This window comes from Mchenga conophoros, linkage group LG14 (assembly GCF_057382185.1).
Source record: "Mchenga conophoros isolate Kocher_MC1m ecotype Shallow Benthic linkage group LG14, M_conophoros_male_GT1.1, whole genome shotgun sequence".
Taxonomy (NCBI): Eukaryota; Metazoa; Chordata; class Actinopteri; order Cichliformes; family Cichlidae; genus Mchenga; species Mchenga conophoros.
In genome coordinates this window covers 4,218,005-4,242,557 of record NC_140539.1, presented here as the reverse complement: position 1 = coordinate 4,242,557, position 24,553 = coordinate 4,218,005, and the positions used below count along the sequence as shown (strand labels likewise).

Here is a 24,553-nt window from a genome sequence, read left to right as displayed (position 1 = left end):
CTAAGGAATCAGTATTTTAACTACATAGTTAGACGTCATTTTTGTTACCTTTTTATGGCCAACCACGGCAGCTAGTGAGACCGCTAGCTTCACAACCTTGACTGGTTGACGTTTGCCTAGCTAGCTCCTTTGGGCAGCTAACGATAGCTAACGTCGATTTACCAGACATCCTCTGACCGAAAACATTCGGGAAGTAATCTCTTACAGGATTTATCGTGGTTATTGTGAGCACCGAGGCTCTTGGTTCGCAAATTCCTTTTGCAAAGTCTGTTTCTGGATGAATGTGGGACAAAATGGAGACCCCAACGATTGTGTACGATTTGGATACCTCTGGGGGCTTAATGGAGGTAAGGCTGCTATGTCTAAGGCCTTAATTAAGCGAAACATTCCTCTGTTGCTAACACTTTAATAAATTTTACCAAATTTGAATCGCAGCTGTCATCATCACTATAGCCCGCTGTCAAGCTCTTAGCTAGCTAATTCGGCTTGGTAACGGAGGCCACAAATTACTGTTACCGCTCTCTATAAACGTCACAGCGGACACTAGACACTAGCCGCGATGTCAAACTAAACAGCTGAACAACTTTTGCAGCAAATTCAAACACTACTGGCGCCCCCGAAGTCAGATGAGGTAGAGAAACGGAGTCGGAAACTGGTGAGGGACGTCCGGAGGAGCGGCAGGGCGACTAACCACGACACCTGCGATAGTTGCAGGGAAGGGGGAGACTTGCTGTGCTGTGACCACTGTCCTGCAGCTTTCCATCTCCAGTGCTGGTAAGTTATTTGACTGAAGAACACGCACAGAGTCAGTAAAACAAGCGGAAATAACTGCTAGTCCCCGTCAGTTATGTGTAAAGATGGCTGAATGCTAACTCCAGTGATTGTCCTCGGTTACCGTTTCGCTGTGGTTCCGATTCTCATAGACACATGATTTGAAATGTGTAAAGAAATTATCTGTTAAATGATTTCATTTTGCCTGATAGTTTTTTCGCTACAAAAGCTCACGCTTATATCAATGAAAAGTCAACATTAACGATCAATTGTTCTTCCGAAATTCCCGCTGTGTTCTCCGTTCACGTTAACCATGGAGGCCGGCTTTAGCCGCTGTGTTGCACTCTGTAAGGTTTATTATTAACTCCCATTTTTCTCTGGAAGCTGCTTGCATGTCAAATTTACTTCCACACATTTTCAGAATCTCAGGAAATAAACCAGTTAAAGTTAATTAAAAGACGTTTGGTGATCTAAGATAGGAACTGATAATTAAAGTAACAGAGCAGAATGTTTTCTTGCTCTGGGAGGACTGTGCACCGTTATCCCAGTCGTCTATCTTGTATACTGACTTTTGGACTTTATATAGTTTGAAAGTGTATAGCAAACTTATTTTCACCCGTCGTTAATGAAAATATAACACACAGGAGTTTGAAAAAAAATGCTTAAATATGTCGTATCTGCAAGAGGCTTGAATTAGCTTGCAGTCGGTCCTCCCCTCCTGCCGAGGCTGCAGCCAGCGGAGCTGCTGGTAAAAATGTAGCCTCTGTTTACAATATGGCGACCTCGTTGCTCTTTCCCCCCCTTCTTCCACCGCCATCTTACAAACCTTTAAAATCAACTCTGATGGAAAAGGGGTGCTTTAAAAATACGGACGAAATATTCCGCAGTTTTTTGGACGGGTATAACAGCGTTTGTTGAGGTAATTTCGGTGCCGCAGCGATAAATAAATACCCGTATCATTTTTTTCTGTATTACTTTGGTATTTGGAAGAATTGAGTCCAGACTGTCACCTGAAAACCGTATAAAACTCGTCTGTACATATATAGCCACACCTGTGGACGCCTTCAGATTTTAAATATGTATTGACGAATTTTGCTGCTTTGATGTCTGCAATGTAAAAGACAATATTACATGGGGTGACAACTCAGTTGTGCCATGCACAGCGCATCTCACATGTGACCACTTCAAACACAAACATATCATTAAAAAAAACTTGTTTCATTTTTTAAATCTGGAGGAATGTATTTTTGTCGTCATTTTACTGGATATGTTTTGTATTTCTTAGTCCAATTTTTATGCTAAATTCTGCAATTATGAATTCATACACCGGGTGCATCAGCAAAAAAAAGTTTAAAGTTGACTAGAAACTATAGAAACAAACAGCCAATAGAAATGAATAAATTGTTAAAAAATAATAATGAGTAAAGAGAAAAAGTAGGTAAATAAGCTTACTACAAGCAAACTACTAGTACCCAGAGAGAACCCACGCAAACACGGGGAGAACATGCAAACCCCACAAAGAAAGGCCCCGGCCAGGTGGTAGAATCAAACTAAGGAGCTCCTTGCTGTGAGGCAACAGTGCTAGTCACTGCACCACCATGGTTAAAAATGCAAGTTAAAAAGAAAGGAGTAACAAAGCATAATAGATAGATGGTTCAGTTTGGTCACTAAGTGTAATTTTATGAATAACTGTTAAGCGGATGGTGGTTGCAAGTAGCAGATGAGTGATGGAAATACCAAGGTAACAGTTAACCAGACATAATTTTAAAAAATGGTAAGGTGAAATGAGGTGGATCTGACGAAAGTTTTCTTGAATGGGGGCAGTATGTAGTAGGGGTGGGGGGAAAAAAATCGATACTGTGTAGTATCGTGATATTTTGTTTGCTAATAATGTATCGATACAGGGACAGCAGAAATCGATATTTTGTTACAAAAAAGGTTTTTGTGCTCTGACTTCAGAGCATGTTGATCCTTTTTCTGAGCAACAATCCTGACATTCCTTCACTGTCCAAATGTGTTTAACTTGTTTTTGGCAGCAATAAACATGACAGTTTACTTATTTTAATTTAAGACATGTTTTATTTTAATTACGTTTAAAACTTTTTTATTTAATGTAAAATTATATTTTGTTTTAATTTACTTTCAAATTCTTCAGTTGCTGAATGGGCTGCATAGTTTTCATAAATTGCATAGTTCAGAATAGCTATAATTGTACCAGATGGTTGCATTCAGTTAAGTTGGACTAGACTGTAATACAAACCGTTCAGTTTGTCAACAATAAAACTGAAATGAGAGAAAGACTGAGTGTGAGACTTTGATATTAGATAAATGAATATTGATAAAGTTTACCTTTATGTACAGAATCTGAATATTGCAAAATATTTTTAAAAATCGCAATAATATTGTATCGTGTGTTAAGTATTGTGATAATATCGTATCGTGGGATGTATGGTGATTCCCACCTCTAGTATGTAGTGTAAAACATTGGAAGCAATTGATTATTAATGAATGTGTCAGCTACTGTAATGAAAATGTAACATTGGTAACTGCCATTACTTTGCACTGTGTGGATGCTTTTGTTGTAATGCAGCCATTGGCCCACCAGATGGAGACAGAATAAGCTAGACTTTTGTTTTGATACCAAAACAATGGGATCAAATCAGTTTTTCATTTCAATGAAATGGGAATTAGAAATTGTGATTCATTTTATCTTATTAAATATTTAATTTCTGTCTTCTTACGACAGCAACCCACCTCTGAGTGAAGAAATGCTTCCTCCAGGGGAATGGATGTGTCATCGCTGCAATGTTCGAAAGAAGGTGAGTGACAGATGTGTTGTTACACATTTGATTCATTCTGCTTTTGAAATGTATCCTGGAGAGTGTGTTCTATGTACTGATAAATCAGTTCAATTCAATTTTATTTATTCAGCACCAAATCACAATAATATTTTACCCTACAATAATACATGCAGTAGGGCTGCACGATTTTGCATAAAATGAGAATCACGATTTTTTTTGCTTAGAATTGAGATCACGATTCTCTCACGATTCTCTTTTCCAGTATAAATATTTATGGCGCTTATTAACTGCACATCAACTTCGTAACAGTTGAGACTGAACATAAAAACAATAAATAAACATAAAAACAACAAATGTCTCACATTTTGTCGTTGTACTGCTTGAAATTCCGTCTCCACCGCTGCTCGACGCTGCGTGTATAGAGCAGGTAGTGCAACAATAGAAAAATAGTTGCGGGACGGCACTGTGTAGCGTTTGTCTAGGGTGTTGATCATTTTCCTAAATCCCTCGTTTTGCACAGTATTGATGGGAGCCATATCTTTGGTCAGGTGATAAGTGATAGCCTCCGTAATTTCTTTGTGCCTGCGGGAGTTCGACGGGTATAGGGAAACGCTGTATAAGGTTTCCGTTATTGATGTTTGGGTGGTTGACCGGGACGGATTTTCTCCTGTCACTTTCTCGTCATCCCTGACGTGCTCTCCGTTGTTTTTTTCCCTGCCAATTTTAGCATCACACAGCACAGCTTCTGTATCACGTGGTATAAAGCTCCGCCCTTGTCATTTGTTGAGCAGGAAGAGTGAGCGCTTGTTTTCATGCAGATTGCGTCCCGGATCAAAATGCGGTACAATCGTCGTCGCCTTTTTTAAAAAAAAATTTTAATCGTTGTCATTTGGAAATGAGATCGCACATAAGTATGAATCGAGATCGCAATTTTTCTAACGATTAATCGTGCAGCCCTAACATGCAGAGAAAAGCAATGAGCAAGCACTTTGGCGACAGTGGGAAGGAAAAACTCCCTTTCAACAGGAAGAAACCTCTGGCAGAACCAGTTTCAGGGAGGGGCGGGGCCATGACACATAGTGAGTCAGAAAGGTGACTGAAGAAAAAATACTCGATGCATCATGGGAGTCCCCCAGCAGTCTACACCTATTGCAGCATAACTAAGGGAGGATTCAGGGTCAACTGATCCAGCCCAACTATATGCTTACATATGCTGTATGTGAGGAGCAGGATTTTGAATTCAATTCTGGATTTAACAGGGAGCCAATATAGGAGAAATCTGCTCTCTCTTTCTAGTCCCTGTCAGGACTCTTGCTGCAGCATTTTGGATTAATTAAAGGCTTTTCAGGGAGTTTTTGGACAATCCCGATAATAATGAATTACAATAGTCCAACCTAGAAGTAATAAATGCATGAAGTAGTTTTTCAGTGTCACAGTGAGACAGGATATTTCTTATTTTAGAGATATTACGCAAAGATTGGAAGTCAGTCCTAGATATTTGTTTAATATGTGCGTTGAAGGACATATCCTGGTTAAAAATGACTCCAAGGTTCCTCACAGTGTTACTGGAGGCCAAGGTAATGCCATCCAGAGTAAGAGTCTGGTTAGATACCATATTTCTAAGATTTTCAGGGCCGAGTACAATAACCTCAGTTTGATCTGAATTTAGAAGCAGAAAATTAGAGGCCATCCAGGTCTTTATGTCTTTAAGACATTCCTGCAGTTTAACTAATTGGTGTGTGTTATCTGGCTTCATGGATAAATAAAGTTGGGTGTCCTCTGCATAGCAGTGAAAATGTATACTATGATACTGCTGATGATACTGCCTAAGGGAAGCATTTAAAATGTAAACAGAATTGGTCCTAGTATATCCATAATTAACCTTGGTGTGTGAAGCGGACTCACATGAACAAATTGGAGTCTATTAGATAGCCGTCTGCTCCTTGCTAACTAAAATATAACAGGACATTGGAGTAAATTCTACCATCTCAAACTTCCTGTTTAATCTGTTTTCTGTTTGATTTTTCTTCAGCTGTGTGAAAAAACTTTAATCTCAGCCAAGCCAACTTACTCAGGAACACATGAAACACTGGAAAAAGCCAAACAACAACATTTTTAAGTTATCTAAGTGACTTATATATCATGTTTAGACCGCGGGGGGTCTGAAAACGATGTGCCAGGAGTTCGGTGTTCTCGTCGGCTCTAGTGAGCCTTGAGCCCCGGCTAGCTATCGAGCTGGTGGGTAACAGATGTCTCCGAAAATGTTGGTGCACTTTTGCAAAAATGTGATGTCTTGATAAACTGATCAGATATTTAAAGTTTAGACAGCTGAATTCTCACTTGAAAATATCTTAAAAGTTTATTTTGTGACCCACAAAGAGTAATATTAAAATTAAGTAGCTGCCGTCATTGTTGGAAACTGGAATTGGCTGGGCCGTGCTATGAATTCTGGGATAGGTTGGGCAACGAAGGATACACCCGACCCATCCTTGAAATCTGGGGAAATGAAGGACGCATTTGTCGGAGTCTTCGAATTTGGACAGCCTTCCTCGTGTCGCTGTAATGTAATCGGCCTCCAAATGCAGTCTCCAAAGGGTGCGGCCCCTGAATTTGGACACAGCTATGATACCGGAGACTGCGGCTGTGTCCCAATCCAGTGACCGTACGCTTCAGAGTATTCACAGTTTGCGTACTAGGAACGGCGCGTACTAGGAAGTACGAGAAGTGCGGAAGTGAGAGGTTGTGAAATGGGACGGTCTAGCCTTCGTCGCGCTGCTCAGGTTGCCTAGCAACCATGATACAAACCGCGAGAAACGTTTCATACAGCATTGTTTGACAGAAATGAAGGAGAAAAAATGTTTTGTTCGTTCATTTTTTTTATGACATCACTTTGATTAGTTGAGTATCTGAGGCTGAGACATGTTCATACTTTTATTCCACAACCGGAGAGAAATAAACAGAGAGAGAGTGCAGGACAGACAGACAGGTGACAGTCTCAGGTGTACACACTGCTACACAACAGCACCAGAGAAGGAGGATTTAGTGTTTGTGTTATTACGAGTGCTGAACAAGAAGAGTTCCCAGATGGTACAGTGGACACATGTGTGACTCCTGTGATTAAAGCATCTTTCTTTCAGCTTAACGAGTGAACCGTGAGCTCGTTCAAACACACGTTAAAGTCCGTTTGGCTCGACACCACCGAACAGAGGCAGCAATATAACATAGCTAACATTAACAGTGCAGTGAATCCTGCTTGTGCCGTGATATTCAGGACTGCAAACCAAGCAGCATCACTGACTTTCAGCTTGTTGTGTTTGTGGATGTATAACTGACTTTAATTATCCATAAAATCATCACATTCTCTGTCAGATTAAGGTTGACTATTGAACGGCGTATATTTTAAAGTAGAGGCTTTAAAACCAAGCTGACGCTGAAAGTACAAACATCACTAATGTCACACAACTTTGCTGACATGTGGGCAACAGTAATGTTTTAATGTTCTTCATTATTAAACATTTGCACATAAATAAGTGACATAACATTCAGTACTCACTTTTAAAAGTTTACTCTTCGGCCGCTCCGCTTCAGCCGTCTGCCGTATTTTTCGGCAAAATTATCCACACCCACTGTTGCGCAATGAATTGTGGGATGTATGGGACCACGAAGTCTACAACGGACCACACTTCAAATTTGGGGAAATTGATGGCACATTTGGCAACCACATTTGGAATACACTTTGGATTGGGACAGCCGTCGTTGCGTCGCTGTGACGTAATCGGTCTCAAAATGCATACTTCGAAGCGTGCGGTCGCTGGATTGGGACACAGCCTGGTTCTTCTTCTTCGGGGTTTAACGGCAGCTGGCATCCTTGTACATGCAGTGCTGCCATCTTCTGTTTCATTTCGTTGTTACACTCTTAAATCCTACTACTTATTCCTGCATCTTTCGGGGTCTTACAAAGCTTCAAACGACACATTGACTATTAAATTAGTCGTCAACGATTTTGATAGTCGACGTAATCGTGGCTAGTTGACAAATTGTGGGAGCCCTAATACAAACCACTGCAGAAATAAATACCTACAGCATGCTCTAATAAATATTATGCTTGACCATAATAATTTAATAAAATATTATGGTCAAAAGTATTGAACGTTGCACTGAGGTCTAACAAGTACAGAGATGAGTCCACTGTCAGAGGCCATAAGAAGATTAACTGTAACCTTCACTAAAGCTGTTTTTGTGCTGTGATGAGCTCTGAAACCTGACTGAAACTGTTCAAATAAGCCATTCCTCTGCAGATGATCTGTTAGCTTTTTTTTAAATGATTTTTTTCAAGAATCTTTGAGATAAAAGGAAGATTAGAGATTCATCTATAATTTGCTAAGACAGCAGTGTCAAGAGATGGCTTTTTAAATCAGTGTTTGGGTTTTTTGTGTGACTTTGTACAGAAAAGAGAACAGAAGTCTGAACAGACCAACGGCCTGCCAGAGAAATCCTCCTCCAAGCGCTCTGCTTCTCCATCCGTGGAGCTGGAGCTCAACGCTGGCCCACTGCGGCTTGACGGTCTTCCTCCGGGGGCTGGAGCTGCAGGCCCTGGTCTACGAGTGGCCCAGGTACGACTATTGGACCGCAGAACCAGCAGCAGGCCAAGCAGCCGACCTGGGACTCCAAATTCCAACACTTCATCCACCCCAACCCCCTCAGAGGAGCAGAACGATGGAGAGGAGGAGGCAGCAGAGCCTGAGGATGAAGTTCAGGGTGCAGAGCTCGAGAGTTCTACAGTTTCTGCTCCGACACCGCGACTCCTCAAGAGGCCCTTTCAGCTCCTAATAGCGGCTGCTATGGAGAGAAACCCCACTCAGTTTCAGCTGCCGAGTGAGCTCACGTGCACCACTGCACTACCAGGTCAGTCAGTCATAATGACTACCAAAATATTTAGTATTTATTTATTTATTGTCATTGTCAAGAACAATGAAATTGCGTTTGGGGCTTCCATACAACCCAAAAAAAAGAAGAAAATAATAAATACCCCTTAAAACCCAAGTGTACATATTTAACCCAGTGTGACTCCAATGCAATAAGACAATCCTTAGCAATAATGTTCGTAGAAATTCAGACAAAGACCTGAGAAACATGACAAAATACAACAATGCAACCCATTCAATATTATTGTACTGTGAGATATGATATCAGATATGATAGTTATCTATTTAAGAAAGAGGGGGGGGGGGGGGGCAGGAGGGGGAAGAGAATAAAGATATGATGCACCAATGCAGACCAGCTCATTGCTATTAAGAAGTTGGATATGGTTATTGTCCGTGAGAGGGGGGCAGAGAGTTCAGGAGCCTCACAGCCTGTGGATACAGGCTGTTGGCCAGTCTGGATGTTCTGGCCTGTATAGACCTGTACCTTCTCCCTGAGGGCAGCAGATGGAAAAGGTGGCGCGCAGGGTGATGTTGGTCCCGCAGGATACTGTGCACCCTCCTCAGACAGCGAGTGGGGAAGATATTACTGATCTCTGGCAGACTTGTTCCAATAATTCTGCCAGCTTCTTTCACCACCCGCTGGAGTGCTTGCTGATCGGCCTTGGTGCAGCTGGGGAACCACACTAGAAATCCATACGTCAGAACGCTGCTGATGGCACAGTTGTAGAAGTTCAACATCAGAGATCTGGGAATGTGTGCGCTCCGCAGTCTCCTCAGGTAGTAGAGGCGCTGTTGGGCCTTCCGTACAACTGAGGTGATATGGTTGCCCCAGGACAGGTCCTCGGTCACAGTTACCCCCAAGAATTTAAAACTGCTATGATTTCTTTCAGCACCCTAAGTTTAAAATACCTCTTTATATATGCAATTTAGACTGTTTCTTCAATGTTGCTCTTTTGTTTGGATTTCTAGGCAGCAGTAAACGGAGGAAAAAAGAAGAGCTGCTTGGAAAGCCCTTCAGGAGGCCTCAGCATGAACTGGATCCCAATGGTCTAGTCCCTTTGCCAGTCAAAATCTGCTTTTCATGCAACAGGTCAGGAGTTCTGGAGCACAGTGCAAAGAAGTAGAAGCAATGACAGCAGGTACTAATTCTATTTATTTGGTCTCTCAGGAGTTGCAGGTTGGCTCCATTGATCCAGTGCGATTACTGTCCCCTCCTGTTCCACATGGACTGTCTGGATCCTCCACTCACAGCTTTACCTGCCGGCAAATGGATGTGTCCAAACCATGTGGAGCACTTAGTAGTAAGATGCACTGTGCTGATTCTAAGCTAAAGCTGCTTTCCCTTTCCTTTTATTGATGTAAATTTGTATTGATATATTTTTGTTTGCTATGCAGCTGAATCAGAGGAGCCTCAGCCTGTCCAGCCGCTGTCAGCTCTTCGATCAGTTCCAGGACAGGATGTCCCAGCACGCAGTTAAGTTGGACTTCCTGCGTAGAGTACATCGACAAAATGCTCCCAACCGGCGCACCACTCACCAGCGCAACAAGAAAACCATCAAGGTAGACGTGTGTCTCAGTGTGACGGTGCAGTGTGTTGGATTTCATATAATCCTTTTTTCTTGGCCACTGGAACACAGGTGGAGATCTAGGAAATGAATGGCTTTAATAATATATCTGTTACACTAAGACAGTAATACCTAGATATAGGGCTGGGCTAAATCATACCGTTCACGCTAATACCGGTGTAATGTTGGGCAACGATAGGAAAATGACATATTGCGATAGAATATGGGTAAAACGCACATGCGCAGTGCCTTTGTTTACATGCGCACACGGCGGCGACGCAGAATGAGAAGAGCGAAAGTGGATCGTTGAATGAAACGGATGAACCAGAATTCGTTTGTAAAAATGCTGCAACTTCAGTGGTGTGGAACTGGTTTAGCTTTCATCCGTCAGATACACAACAAAGCACTATTTTTGGTAGCGCGTGCTAGCGGGCCGACGTTATTACCGTGTTTTTTGGAAAATACGGCGCACTTAAAATCAATCCTTTGATTTTTCTCAAAATAGACAGTGCCCCTTATAATCCCGTGTGCCTTATGTATGAATTCTGGTTGTGTTTACTGACCTCGAAACGATTTTATGTACACGGCGCTCGAAAATCTGTCAAATGTTTCAGTACGACTTTGCTAAGCTACGAAGCCACACCGCTTGATGGATTGTCGGAGCGTTACGGCTATCGTAGGCGGAGCCTCGCGGAGTGATACGTACTGTGCTTCAACATAATATTACAGTACTGTGTGTGTATAACCTCTTTAAGTTTTGTGGATATTATACATGGTTATGCTGAGGATGTGTCGACCAATTTCCACTGGAAATGTCTTTTTGGTTAAACTGTCAGCAAGGATTTGCATTTGCACTGTAAAATTTTTATATAACTTTAATGCACATAAAAAACAGCTGCTTGTTTAAGTGAAAATACATTGATGTTTTTTTTTTTTTTGCACTAATAAAGTTGAGGAGTTGGAAAGTGTTTTGTCTAGTGTCAATTATATAGTTATCGCAAATTTTCAAATGTATATCGTGATAAATATTTTGGTCATATCGCCCTGCTCTACCTAGATACTGACATTCTGTCTTTTTTCCAGCTTCTGAAATTTAAGCAGTTGTGCACTTGTATATGAAGTGATGCTATTTTTAGACACATCTGAACGTACTGGTTAATTTGCTAGAAAGTGTTAGATTGTCTCTAACAGTCAGTGTTTTTATTCAGGTGCCAGATGCCATCAAGTCCCAGTACCAGAATCCTCCGCCCATGCTGCTTCCTGCAGGGGTGCGCCAGCTGGAGCTGGTTTGTAGTGGCATTCCTGACCATCAGCCCACAAAGCATTTCACCACAGAGGCTGAGCAGCAGGAGGTAGGCACAAGAGAAACCAGCAGCTGCCTAACACGTTCTTTAAGTCAGATTGTAATGATAGTTCCCTCGAAACAGGCTTTTGTGTGCTACAATCTGTGTCATCTGATGTAATAGGATGTGAGATTAATAGGAGAGCAGGGTAACCTCCTAAGACCCAAACTCTTTCATGGCATGCATTTTTAATTTCTCTTTGCTATTTGGGCTGATTGGGACCTGATGAATGTAAAACCAAAGAATTATCAGATTTTATTTTTTACCTGATGTTTGTTTCTGAGAAAAATGAGATCCACATATGAGGACATTCGATTTAAATTTCAATAGAACAGTGGCAGTATAACGTCCTCGCATGTGGAAATCAGGCCTTTGTAGAGCAACATTTAGTATTTTGGTCTAGCCAACCCAAAATGTGATGTTCACATATGTGGACACCAGGTCCTAGGAGGTTAAGGATGATTGATCGCTTTCCTTTTCATTTTGGATGATTGGATGAGAGTTTGGACAAGAAGTTTTTAGAGAGTTAGATTTTTGGTGTAGATGAGTGAAACACTGACACATCCTGTGTACTGTGTTTATCAGAAAGTAACAGAAAATTCAGTTTCAGAAGTTCTGAAAGCTGAACCAACTGCTTCACGGCACTTTGCAACAGTTGCATTAGAAAGTCTGTTTTTTTCACAGACTGTAGAGCTTTGAGTAATTAATTGAAAATTGCAGCAAAAGATAAATTCTGGTATCTGTTTGTTTGTGTGATATAAATGAATCCTTGATGAAGGGGAGGGCCTCTCAACAGAACTGCTGGTTGCTTCTTTATAAAAACATACATGTGTTGTGTTGAACAGTGGCTTCAGGATGTCATCGCTCTCCAGTGCAGTATCATGCGACACCTATCCATCAAACAGAAGGCCTCATCAACAGAGTGGCACTTTGAGCAGAAAGCAAATACACAATCAAGTGGAGCATCAGAAGACATGAAAACTCAGGCCTCATTAGAAAGGACTTCTTCCCCTGACCCCTGCTCTAAAGCTTGCAGTACACCCAGTGACTCCCAGGGGGCCTCTCTTTCCAAGGACAGCCCATCAGGGCTAGTTCTTTGCAAATGCACCGTGACACCATGTCAGAACTGTAGGAAACCTAATGGGCCTCTGGAATTGGTTCAGCCTCCCAGAGCCAATGGACCTGTAGACTGTAACAGTGCCTCAGATTCCTGCAGGCAGGCTGAGCTACAGAACAGACTGAAGGCTGGGAAAACGCCATCAGCTTCTGCCTCTGGACTGGTGAACCACATAGGAACAGAAACGGTTAAGAAGGAACCCGAGAGCACTGTAAATGCATGTGCCCAACAGAACTGCCCCACTGCCCCCACGATATGGCCCCACAGTGGCCAACAGAACCACAGGAGCCAGACAGAGCCCCAGGAGGAGTGTGTGAGCACCGATGAAAAGCCCTCCTCAATCACCAGCAGTTCCTTCACAGATGCACCATCTAGAGGCAGCCAGGAGCACGACACAGTAAAGTTTGGATCAGCACCTACTCCAGGTACACATCAGAAATGTCAAAGCTGCAGTCTAAATGTATCACTTTATACAGCTAATAATAATAATGATGATAATAATAGTAATAATATACTCAAGTAATCATTATGTTACTCTCTCCTCATTATACATGTAACGGTGGCCATGGTGTGCATGAGAGAACATTTAATTTGAGGCTATAGCAACATTATTTTGCATATTTAAATTAATATAAATACATTTTTAACTTTAAGAAATTGTGTTAATAGTCATGCTGTTAGGCTGAATTATTATTAGTATTAACATCTCCACTTTCATAACGTCTGTTTTGCATTAAAGCACAGAGAAGGCCTCAGAACTGAGAATGGTTATATGCTCACCTTTCTTCACTGCAGCCACTACATGCTTGTTTGAAGGCTTACACACATTCACTCGCACACTTTAACACACATGCATTCACACGCGTGCACACTGACCAACTCTGCTTCATCCAGGAGATGCAATACTGTCAGAACTCTTTTTTTTCCCCTTATAATGTAAGAAAGAGCTCCAAGCAGATGGGAAGAAGGCCTTTTTATTTCATGCCTCAGTCTAGGATGCATAGCTTATTTTATTTGGCAGATCACTTAAAATTGTGATTCTGTTATTTCTACTTCTAATAATTTATCAGTTTTTTGTCTTTAGGAAAATGTTTCTTCAAGAAAGTGGAAATGTGATTGTGATATGGGATGTAAATACAGTGAAAGAGTTGAGCTCTTTTGGCAGATACTGTGTATTGTTAAACTATCAAAACAAGCATTTTCTAAAGTGGAAACAAATGAAACGTTCATTTTAAAAGACCTGAGTTTTCTCTCTTTTGAATGTTTACTGTTGCTATTAATTGAATACTCACTGCTGACATAATCGATGGTGCTAACAGTTTTCTTGCATATTTTGTGTCGTGCAGCCCCATTTACCAAAAGGATACATGGCCATTTAAGAGCACATTTTATTTTCAGTTACTGAGTTATGAAGAAAAAAAAGTTATTCAGATACAACTTGCTTTGCCTTCTATCTCAGTAATAGTTCCTGTGCACTTTTTTCCTTTATAGTGAACTATCAAAAACTGTCTTTTTTCTGGTCCTTCTTTTATCTCATCTCATCAATTTGTCTCTTTTTTCCTCTCCTGTCCCTCAGATATAAAGGCTGCTCCTGCACTGACAGACTCACTGCTGCCCAACACACTGCCCTCCATCACCAACCTGTCCAGCTGCATGAAGGATGGAAAAGAGGAGGATGGGGGTGAGTTTGTCACTCTGCGGCCACATGTGACAGTTTAAGAGCCTTCGTATTGCTGTGTTCTGCTATGAAACACACGAAGATGTAATTAGCTTCTAGCGGTTGTGTGTGTTTGTGTGTGTGCAGGGATTGAGCTGGACAAACTGGATACAGAGATGATCAAGCTCTTGGCCTATCAGAGGATCCAGCAGCTCTTTGCTCCCAAAGTGCCCAGCACTCAACCTCCCCCCACCACCAGCACTACCCCAAAAACCTCAGCACCCCACCCAAACAGTAAGATACCTTTGCACTACAGTTTAGTCTGTTTACTTGTCAAGAAGTCAGTTTTTCTGCTGTTTGATTGCTGTTTTGTTCTAATTATTAAAACCTACACTCTCCTCCTCCCAGGTCAGAAAAAGGTGCAAGCCAGAGCGGTCTTTTACCCTCTGACAGGAAGAGGAGCAGCTGTCAGCATGTGCTATAGGACGTTACACATAGGATCAGGTAGGACATTCAGTCGCTGTGACTTTGACCCTGCTGCATTCTGTGCCCTGGCTCTGAGCCACTCTTAGGTTTCACCTTTGATGAGGAAAGGTTCACGTACTGACGTACTTTATAAAAATCATACCACTTCACCAAACTCCAGTCAATCATGTTTGATTTAGGTTAGACTCTTGCCTTATGACTAAAGTTTAGTAAGACAGAAGTGGAACATGGGTAGGACGCCATTATACCTGCTGTGTGGTGCCTGGCAAATGTCACCGTATAGCAAAATTGATGTTACATGTTGTAAGCTGTCATCTCTGCTGGTCATCCATCCATCCATTTTCTTCCGCTTATCCAGGGCTGGGTTGCGAAGGCAGCAGCCCAAGCAGAGAAGCCCAGACCTCCCTCTCCCCAGCCACTTCCTCCAGCTTGTCTGGGGGAATACCAAGGCGTTCCGAGGCCACCCGAGGGATATAATCTCGGTCTGCCCCGGGGCCTCCTTCCGGTGGCACATGCCCGGAACACCTCACCCAGGTGGCCCCCAGGAGGCATCCTTGTCAGATGCCCTAACCACCTCAACTGGCTCCTTTCGATGTGGAGGAGCAGCGGCTCTACTCTGAGCCCCTCCCAAATGGCCAAACTTCTCACCCTATCTCAAGTGAGAGGTCAGCCACCCTTCGGGGGAAGCCCATTTCCGCCGCTTGTATCCGCAATCTCTTTTACACTCAGCTCTCTTCGCCACAACAGACCCATATAGCGTCCGCATCACTGCGGCCGCCGCACCAATCCGTCTGTCGATTTCCTGCTCCCGTCTCTCGTGAACAAGACCCCGAGATACTTAAACTTCTCCACTTGGGCGGGAACTCGTCCCTGACCCGGAGTGGGCACTCTACCATTTTTCGGCTGAGAACCATGGCCTCAGATTTGGAGGTGCTGATTCTTATTCCCACCGCTTCACACTCGGCTGCGAACCATTCCGAGGGAAGCCAGAGGCTATCACCCGATGAAGCCAGCAGAAACAACTCCATCTGCAAAAAGCAGAGATGAGATCCTGAGACCACCCAAGTGAAAGCCTTCCACCCCTTGGCTACGCCTAAAAATTCTGTCCTTAAAAATTGTGAACAGAATTGGTGACAAAGGGCAGCTCTGGTGGAGCCCATCACCCACCAGGAACAAGTCCAACTTATTGCCGGCTATATGGACCAATGCAACAGTTGTATAGGGACTGAATGGCCCGTAGCAATGGGCCAGACGCCCCATACTCCCAGGACTCCCCGAGGGACACGGTCGAATGCCTTCTCAAAGTCCACAAAACACATGTAGACTGGTTGGGCAAACTCCCATGCACCCTCAAGTATCCTTGAGATGCTGAAGAGCTGATCCAGTGTTCCACGACCAGGACGAAAACCGCATTCTTCCTCCTGTATCAGAGGTTCAACTAACAGACAGACTCTCCTTTCCAGCACTCTGGCATAGACTTTCCCAGGGAGGCTGAAGAGTGTGATTCCCCTGTAGTTGGAACACACCCTCCGGTCCCCGTTCTTAAAGATTGGAACCACCACCCCGGTCTACCAATCCAGAGGTACGGCCCCTGATCTCAATGTAACATTGTAGAGGTGTGTCAACCAAGACAGCCCTACAACATCTGGAGCCTTCAGGAACTCAGGGTGGACCTCATCCAACCCAGGGGCTCTGCCACCAAGGAATTGTTTAACTGCTTCAGTGACCTCGCCCCCAAAGGAGGTCCTCGAACTATTCCTTCCACCGCCCGGCAATTTTCTCAGTCTAAGTCAGCAGCACTCCACCCGCACTATACACAGTGCAGGTTGAACACCGCTTTCCCCTCCTGAGTCGCCTGACGGTTTGCCGGTCCTGGCCGCCGCCTGGCTCACAATGCACCCTACCCCTACCGTACCTCCTGCGGGTGGTGGGCCTGCAGGAAGATGGGCCCATGTCCCTCTTTCGGGCTGTGCCCGGCCAGACCCCATGGCGGGGCCCCAATAACCCTATGGCAGGGTGAACTGTTCCCTCGATGGTCTTGCCATAGGGGTCTTCCGAATCGCTCTTTGTCTGGTCCCTCAACCAGGACCAATTTGCCATGGCAGACCCTACCAGGGGGGCAAAAGCCCCCAGGCAACATAGCCCCTGGGATCCCTGGGACACACAAACCCCTCCACCACAATAAGTTAGGGATTCGCAGAGGGGACTGCTCCATTTTTATGATGCATCGTTCCATTGCTGCTGCAGCTGGGTTAAAGTCTGTTTTTAATGGCATCCTAACATCATATCAGTACAGAAGTTTAGAGGTTCACAGGTTTCACAGAGGGAGATGTTGAAACTTTGAAACTTGGCAAAAACTTTAAAATTCCTTGGCTTCCAACTTTGACTTCTTCTCCTTCTATACCAGCGCTGATTTGGAGGACGGGCAACACCTATTGTTCAGAAGAATACTGCAGCACGTACATGCACCGTAATAGCTAGCATGAATGGATATAGCTGTGTGATGGCATTGCCGGTGATACGCAAAGTTGCCAACACAGCAGGTGTACCTTGGACCTGAGCTAGTCACTCCTACAAATACAAAAATGGGAAGTGATGCAGAAGCAGTTTGTGGAAAAACTAACAACACCCCATCATTCATTAGCTTGCAGAATCACCAGACATTCTTGTTTAGATTTGCTGATGTGCTTGGAGTCATTGCACTGCCTGATCCTAGGTGAATTTTTTTTGGGACTTTAACTCCTGGAAATATTTTGCAACAGTCTTGAATGTTTTCCACTTGAATAGTGAATAATCTTTCTCATGGTAGAATTATGAGCGTGTTTGGGACTGGCTTCATGCAACTTCAGATACTGACATGCAGCACTCATTTATTCTTTAAGACAGCGGTCCCCAACCTTTTTTGCGCCACGAACCGGTTTATGCCTGACAATATTTTCACGGACCGGCCTTTAAGGTGTCGCGGATAAATACAACAAAATAAAACTAGTACCGGTACCGAAAAAAAGATTTATTCATAACACACGTGAAAAGACCCAGGAAAACCAAGTCAACGATAAAAACGATAAAAAATAACGCTGAAAACCATACATTTCACACCTGAGTCTCAACTCTCGCGGCCCGGTACCAAACGACTCACGGACCGGTACCGGTCCAAGGCCCGGGGGTTGGGGACCGCTGCTTTAAGACATCTTTCCTCTTTGGCATTATGTACACACCAGAATGCTTCTGGGTTTTTATAGAGGTGGTCACTCGTGCTGATAAGTTAATCAATTGTGTTTGATTAGCAGTATGTACCTGCTACTTGTCATCTTTATTTCTATGGAAGCAACAAGGGTTTGCTTAGTGTTTCATACACTAATTCTGCATTTTGGCTTAGTTTTTTTCAAATACATGGCAGTAATGTCATATTTTAGAGTATAATATAATAATATATCACAATCTCTGCATCATTAGTCAGGTTGAGTGATAGTTGATACTAGAGCAGGGCGATATGGCCAAAAATATTTATCACGATATATATTTGAAAATTTGCGATAACGATATAACCGACGATATAATTGATGCGAGACAAAATACAACTCCACAACATTACTAGCGCAAAAAGACAACCTTCCATTTATTTTCACTTAAACAAGAAGCTGGTTTTTATGTACATTAAAGCTTTATAAAAATGTAACAGTGCAAATGCAAATTCCTTGCTGAAAGTTTAACCAAAAGGCATTTCCAGTAGAAATGGGCTGACATATCCTGAGCATAACCATGTATAATATCCACTGAAGTTAAAAAGAGGTGCTTTGCAACATTAAACTGCAGTGTGCAGTACGCATTTTTCGGACCATAAGGTGCACGGGATTATAAGGCACATTAAGCGAAACAAAGCAGTCAGATAAATCAAATTTTATTAAACTCATTCTTCTTGCTTCCTCCACTTCTGTACCATTGATTCATTAATGTTGAATTCTCTGGCAGCTGCTCTATTCCCATGTTGCAGTATATTAATGACTAACCTCGTATTGTGGATGGATTATCTCAGTTGTTCTCCTGACTGAAGTTTGGTCCGTTTACAGCATCCTGCCATGCGATTGCATTTGTCTCTAACCATGAAGAACCTTAACGTTAACTTTTATAAGTGGAAAAGTGTTAGTGTTCGTCCTCCAGCTTCACTGTTTATGTTATGCTAATATAGCTGTGTCGCTAGCGATCACGTAGCACATCATTATATACCAGCTAGCCCAACTTCAGTAACCCTACAAACGTCACTGCTGTTTAGTTTCCTGTCTTCATTTATGTTGGAAGTGATAGCAGAGCTGTACGTTTGATTTTTTTCAGAAATCTCTCAGTCAGAACATGTAATATCATGCTTAGGTAACTAGCAAAACTAGCGAGCTAACTTCCGCTAGCTTCCTGCTAACTTCTAACTCCGTTAAATGTAATAACTTTTGTTTTCATGGATGCCTGGAAGTTAAACTTCATAGTTACACCTGGTAAAGCAGCAATGCTGATCGTTTTATTAAAGATGAAAGAATTTAGACAGTTTTTAACGCTCAGTGATGCTGCAGTGTTGTTTGACCTGAAGCATACGGAGTTTAGGACCCAGATTACTCCCAGATTTAAGAGCATCTTAGTCCGACAAATACGACAATAACGACGGCCGCTTGCATGTTCTGCAAAAAAATGTGCTTTGTCATGTATCTGACGGACAAACACCAAATCAGTTCCACATCACTGAAGTTGCACCATTTTTACAAACCAATTCTGGTTCATCTGTTTCACTCAACAATCGGCCATGTGCGTATGAAAACAAAGGCACTGCGCATGCGCGTTTTACTCCCATTCTATCGCGATATTTCATTTTCCTATCGTTGCCTAACATTATACCGGTATTACCGTGAACGGTATAATATGGCCCAGCCCTAGTTGATACCGTCATCTTTAAATCGGAGTATTTTAAGCAAGTTGTCTGTGAAAGTAAGTTCTTAGACCTGTGAGGGTCACAACAGGACCATGTGGAATAAAAACTACTGAACAAAAACGCAATATGTCACATTGGAGTGCAGGTCATTAAAATACATTTTGACACGTCAATATTGCAGGAAAAAAATCCATGTTGCAAATCTGTATTCTTTGTGTTGTGGGAAAGGGTGTTTAAGTCTTTAACTGTTTCTTTAAGGTGCTGACATGGATGTGTGCCTTACAAACTACGGTCACTGCAACTACGTATCGGGGAAACATGCCTGTATTTTCTATGACGAGGTGAGGCTGTTAAACTACATCACTCTGCAGAGCACTCCTGTGGTTGTTAGTGACCAAGATGTAAATGACCAAGATGTGTGTTTGTCGTCCTTCAGAATACCAAGCATTATGAGCTTCTGAACTATAGCGAGCATGGCACCACAGTGGATAATGTCCTGTACTCGTGCGATTTCTCTGAGAAGACCTCACCATGTCCACCCGGTGGCCTGGTAGCCAAAGTCCAAGGAATCATTCGTAAGTACATCTCCGTCATCTGTTTGGATTGGCTTGAAGGAACCCAGGTCTGTGTGCCCAGTTTGACTTGGACTGCTGATGAGGTCGTCACTCATAGATTTTGTATGAACTTTTTATGAATATCCATCCATCTTCTTCCACTTAGCCACTCATCTGTATGTGTTCTGGTTAAAATGGTTAAAATTTTAATTGTGAAGAAATCATAACATCATTGCGTCTGTAAATTACAGGAATACTTTAATTTATACTCTAATACTGAAAAGAATTATTTTTAGTTTGGCTAGAATTTCAGGAAGTGTAGCCCCCCCATGTGCTTAATGTCAGTGTCCTGTTTGTTACACTGACACTGCTCCTGCATTTTTGGTCAGCTTTTAGTGTTCTTCATCCAAATTGTGGTCAAGGTCACATTTGTCATTCTTAATGGGTACATGTAATTAGTTTGTGCAGTGCAGTGAACCAATGACAAGAAAACTTATCACCTTCTTGCTGTAATTCATACCTTAGAGTAGTCTATGAGATGTGCTGAGCTATGCGTGCTTATATTTAAGTGAATAATATTAGCTTAATATAAAACTAAAATAAATAAGTGAACATCATCATTAGCTGTCTTCAGTCAGCCCATGTTCTTGGACTGCAGCTGCTGGCTCTTGTTCTGCTCTGAGTCCCAGTGAGCTCATTGTATTCTCATTGTTGGAGAACTGCACACGAACCAGTTCTCCGTCTGTTGTAGGTTCTGGTTAGAGTGCCAGCTTGAAGTGCAGGAAAAAAACAAACCATGAGTTTGGTGTTGGAGTTCATCTCCATCCATAATGGCGATCTAGCCAGCGAGCCTGCTGGTAGAGAAAACACCAAATGGGAAAGAACGGGCTGGCTTATTATTAGCTATTGCAATTGCAAAGTAAAAGTAAGGATGTAGTAAACGTACAGTACAGTGGTAAACTTGGTGCATGTGGCATTGTAGCAATGAGAAAGGTAAATAAAGTGTAAAATGAGCAGTCAGATATACTTGTTCTGTGGCAGACCACGTTATGTAAAGTCTGAATGTTGCTGTATCACATAAAGCTTCCAGTCTTAATCTGTTATTAAAGATCATTTGGACAGATGTTTGATTAGTAAAGAGCTGCAGTGTGAAACAGCATTAAATCAGATTTCTCTGAAACTGTTTATAGATGATGAGTGTAAAACATGTTTGCCAGAGTTCAGCTTTCCACATGATTTTAGTCTCATTTTCAAAACAAAGTGTTCATTTTTATTTTGTGGATAAAATGTAATCAGTGAAATCTTTTCATGGTTGCATTGTCTCCACATTAATGGAGTTTACTGTGACACTAGTCTGTACAGACGTCTTTCTCAGACCTGCTGCATTTCTTCTTTGCGTAGGTCGCAGTAAGAAACGGGAAGAGAACGAGGGAGCCAACTCCATGGTGGGGTTGTTGCCAGTAGGAGGAGTGATGAGTAGCCAACGTCAGGGTGGTGCTGAGCCGTCTTGTAGCTGCAAAGCGAGTAGCTCCAGCCTAATTGGAGGCAGCGGGGCGGGCTGGGAGGGCACGGCCCTGCTCCACCATGGCAGCTACATCAAACTGGGCTGCCTCCAATTTGTCTTTAGCATCACTGAGTTTGCCAGTAAGCAGCCCAAAGAGGAGCAGGCCACTACACCTGCTGCCAGTTGCACAAGCACCACCACCAGCAGCAGCAGTGTCATCAGCACCACCCTCAGCACCACCGCTAACACCTCCACACCACCACCACCCAGCACTGCCACAACAAGCGGCTTTTCCAACCAGGATGAGGCTGACTCTGAGACTGTACCTCCCCACCAAGTGCCCGTACTGCGTTCTAACTCTGTTCCATAATCCGCACAGGAAGCCCCGCCCTCCCTCTTATTTTGCACCTTCTGTGTCACGATGAAGGGAAAGCTGCACAGCTGGTTGGTCAACAGGGAAAAGTTCTTCTTTTTTTTTCTTTTTTTCTTTTTTAAATGGTTTATATCTTTGCATGAACTTGAAGTATTATTGACAATCTCTTTTTTTCTTTTTTCTTTTAAATGACTGACGTAACCGTTAGGACCGTTAGGACTTTGAGCAAACATTACTTCCTTGGGCTCAATCTTTGTTTTTGCCAGTATATTAGTTATGTATGGTGTAACCTTTTTGTCAGTCAGCCCATTTAGCACAAACATTTTTTTTTCTTTGTAGTATTCAATTCCATACATTCTAATTTCTTTTGCTGCTTTTGCACCACAGGTAGCTATATATGTATGAAAACATACATGCTTATACACTATAACATGTATATATAATGTAAATACATTTTAATTCAGTGCCTCTCGATTGGAGAAACATTGGATTTCATGTAGATTTGCCATTTTTTGGTTTTTAACTGTACAGCTCATTGAATTTGTGATACTGTGTAGAGTACCAGACGTTTTGTGATAAAACTTGTTCTTAGTCTGTACTTTCCGCTGTAGTCCATCTGTAAATACCGTATAGTTTTAGCACTCATTTTAACATCTTGTGCTGCTGTGTATATAAGCACTCTGTCTGTACCTGCTTGTCTGTTCAAACCTGTAAATACAGAAAGATTTTCTAAGAACAAACTCAGTGTTTATGCCTGTTATTTTCAGCCTTGTTCTAGGTCCACTTTGAGCTCTAGTTTGGTTTTCACTTTCTGAGACAGCAAGTTCAGTACTGACAGGGGTGGATCTACAAGGGTGGCATGGGGTGGGCATGTGCTACCCTAAAATAATCTTTGCCACACCCTAGTTGTTTGCATATGACATGTTGTTTATTAAAATAAGTTAGCATTAACACTTTGAGCCTAGCTGCAATTAACGTTGAATATAAATTCTAAAAAATGAATATATTGCAGTGTTACCCTCCCTCCCCTATTAGAAAATGGTTCAGCCCTTGATCGTTTTTTTAAAAACAATGAAAATCTTTGGCAGTCAGTGACTGACTGAAGTCTAGATGCTCTGTCGGACCTTTGCTGCAGCAGCTTTCGGTTTCTTGATTTGTCTCTGCCTTCAGTTTTGTCTATGGTACAGTTAATAGCATTTTTTTCCATATATACAAAGGCCCTGGAGCCATGCACATTCAATCCCAAATGAAAACATGAACAAGTTTTTCTTTACTGAAAATGAAGAAAAAGAAAATTAGGTTCACAAAAATAGAAGTGTCTGCATTTTCATTTACAAACTGGAATATTTACAGTAGAAACTAAAATGAGGATTTTGCTTTTCCTTTAAGCACACAACTAATATTAAGTTGTGTAACTATTATTTCTGATCACTGTTTTACATCTGTGTGGCATGGAGTCAACAAATATTTGACACCTGCCTCCAAGCTGACTGGACTACATTAAACAGATCTTCTGCATTCTTGGGTTTTGCATCAAGAAGACAATTTTTGAGGTCATTCCACTAATTCTCAATCAGATTGAGGTCTGGGTATAGGGCCGGCCACTTTATAACATCAATCTGTTTTTGTCTGCAACCAGGATGTTGCCTGCTTGCTGGTGTGTTTGGGGTCGTTGTCCTGCTGAAACACCCATTTTAAATGGTAAATGGCCTGTATTTATATAGCGCTTTACTAGTCCCTAAGGACCCCAAAGCGCTTTACATATCCAGTCATCCACCCATTCACACACACATTCACACACACATTCACACACTGGTGATGGCAAGCTACATTGTAGCCACAGCCACCCTGGGGCGCACTGACAGAGGCGAGGCTGCCTGACACTGGCGCCACCAGGCCCTCTGACCACCACCAGTAGGCAACGGGTGAAGTGTCTTGCCCAAGGACACAACGACCGAGACTGCTCGAACCGGCAACCTTCCGATTACAAGGCGAACTCCCAACTCTTGAGCCACGATCGCCCCACGATTTTAAGGGCATTTCTTCCTCAGCATAAGGCAACATGACCTCTTTCAGTGTTTTTAGGTACTGACACTGGTACATGGTGCCTCTTATGTGATAATGGGCCCTATTCCAAAGTATGAGAAAGATCCCCAGGTGCTTGCACCTCCATGTTTTACAGTCTTCACAGTGTGCTGTGGCTTGTATTCAGTGGTCTTTACACCTAATAAGAACCATCTTGCTCTCATCTGTCCACAGAATATTGCGCCACTTCTCTTTAGGCCAGTCAGTGTGTTCTTTGCCAAACTGTAACCTTTTCAATACATGTCTTTTTTCATCAATGGTACTTTACGAGGGTTTCTTGCAAATAGCTTGGCTTCACATAGGCATCTTCTGATTATTGAAGTACTCGCAGGTAAATGGAGATCATTGATCTGTCTTGAGCTGATCATTGGATGCTTCTTTTCCATTCTTGTTATTCTATGATCTAGGCAGATGGTAGTATTCCTTTTTCTACCATGTGTTTTGGGTTTTCTTCCCC

At 42.5% G+C, this 24,553-nt stretch overlaps 1 protein-coding gene across 1 annotated transcript; it reads left to right on the top strand.

Moving 5' to 3' along the window:
- Positions 1-208: 208 nt before the first annotated feature.
- Positions 209-22,744, top strand: LOC146559108 (PHD finger protein 12-like). The gene is made up of 15 exons (XM_085244796.1): positions 209-347; positions 593-774; positions 3,518-3,590; positions 8,021-8,477; positions 9,467-9,587; positions 9,666-9,798; positions 9,893-10,057; positions 11,271-11,414; positions 12,251-12,947; positions 14,099-14,203; positions 14,327-14,473; positions 14,588-14,683; positions 19,839-19,921; positions 20,017-20,155; positions 21,536-22,744. The coding sequence occupies exons 1-15, from the start codon at positions 282-284 to the stop codon at positions 22,006-22,008; spliced, it is 3,081 nt and encodes a 1,026-aa protein (XP_085100922.1). The 5' UTR covers positions 209-281; the 3' UTR covers positions 22,009-22,744.
- Positions 22,745-24,553: the final 1,809 nt, after the last annotated feature.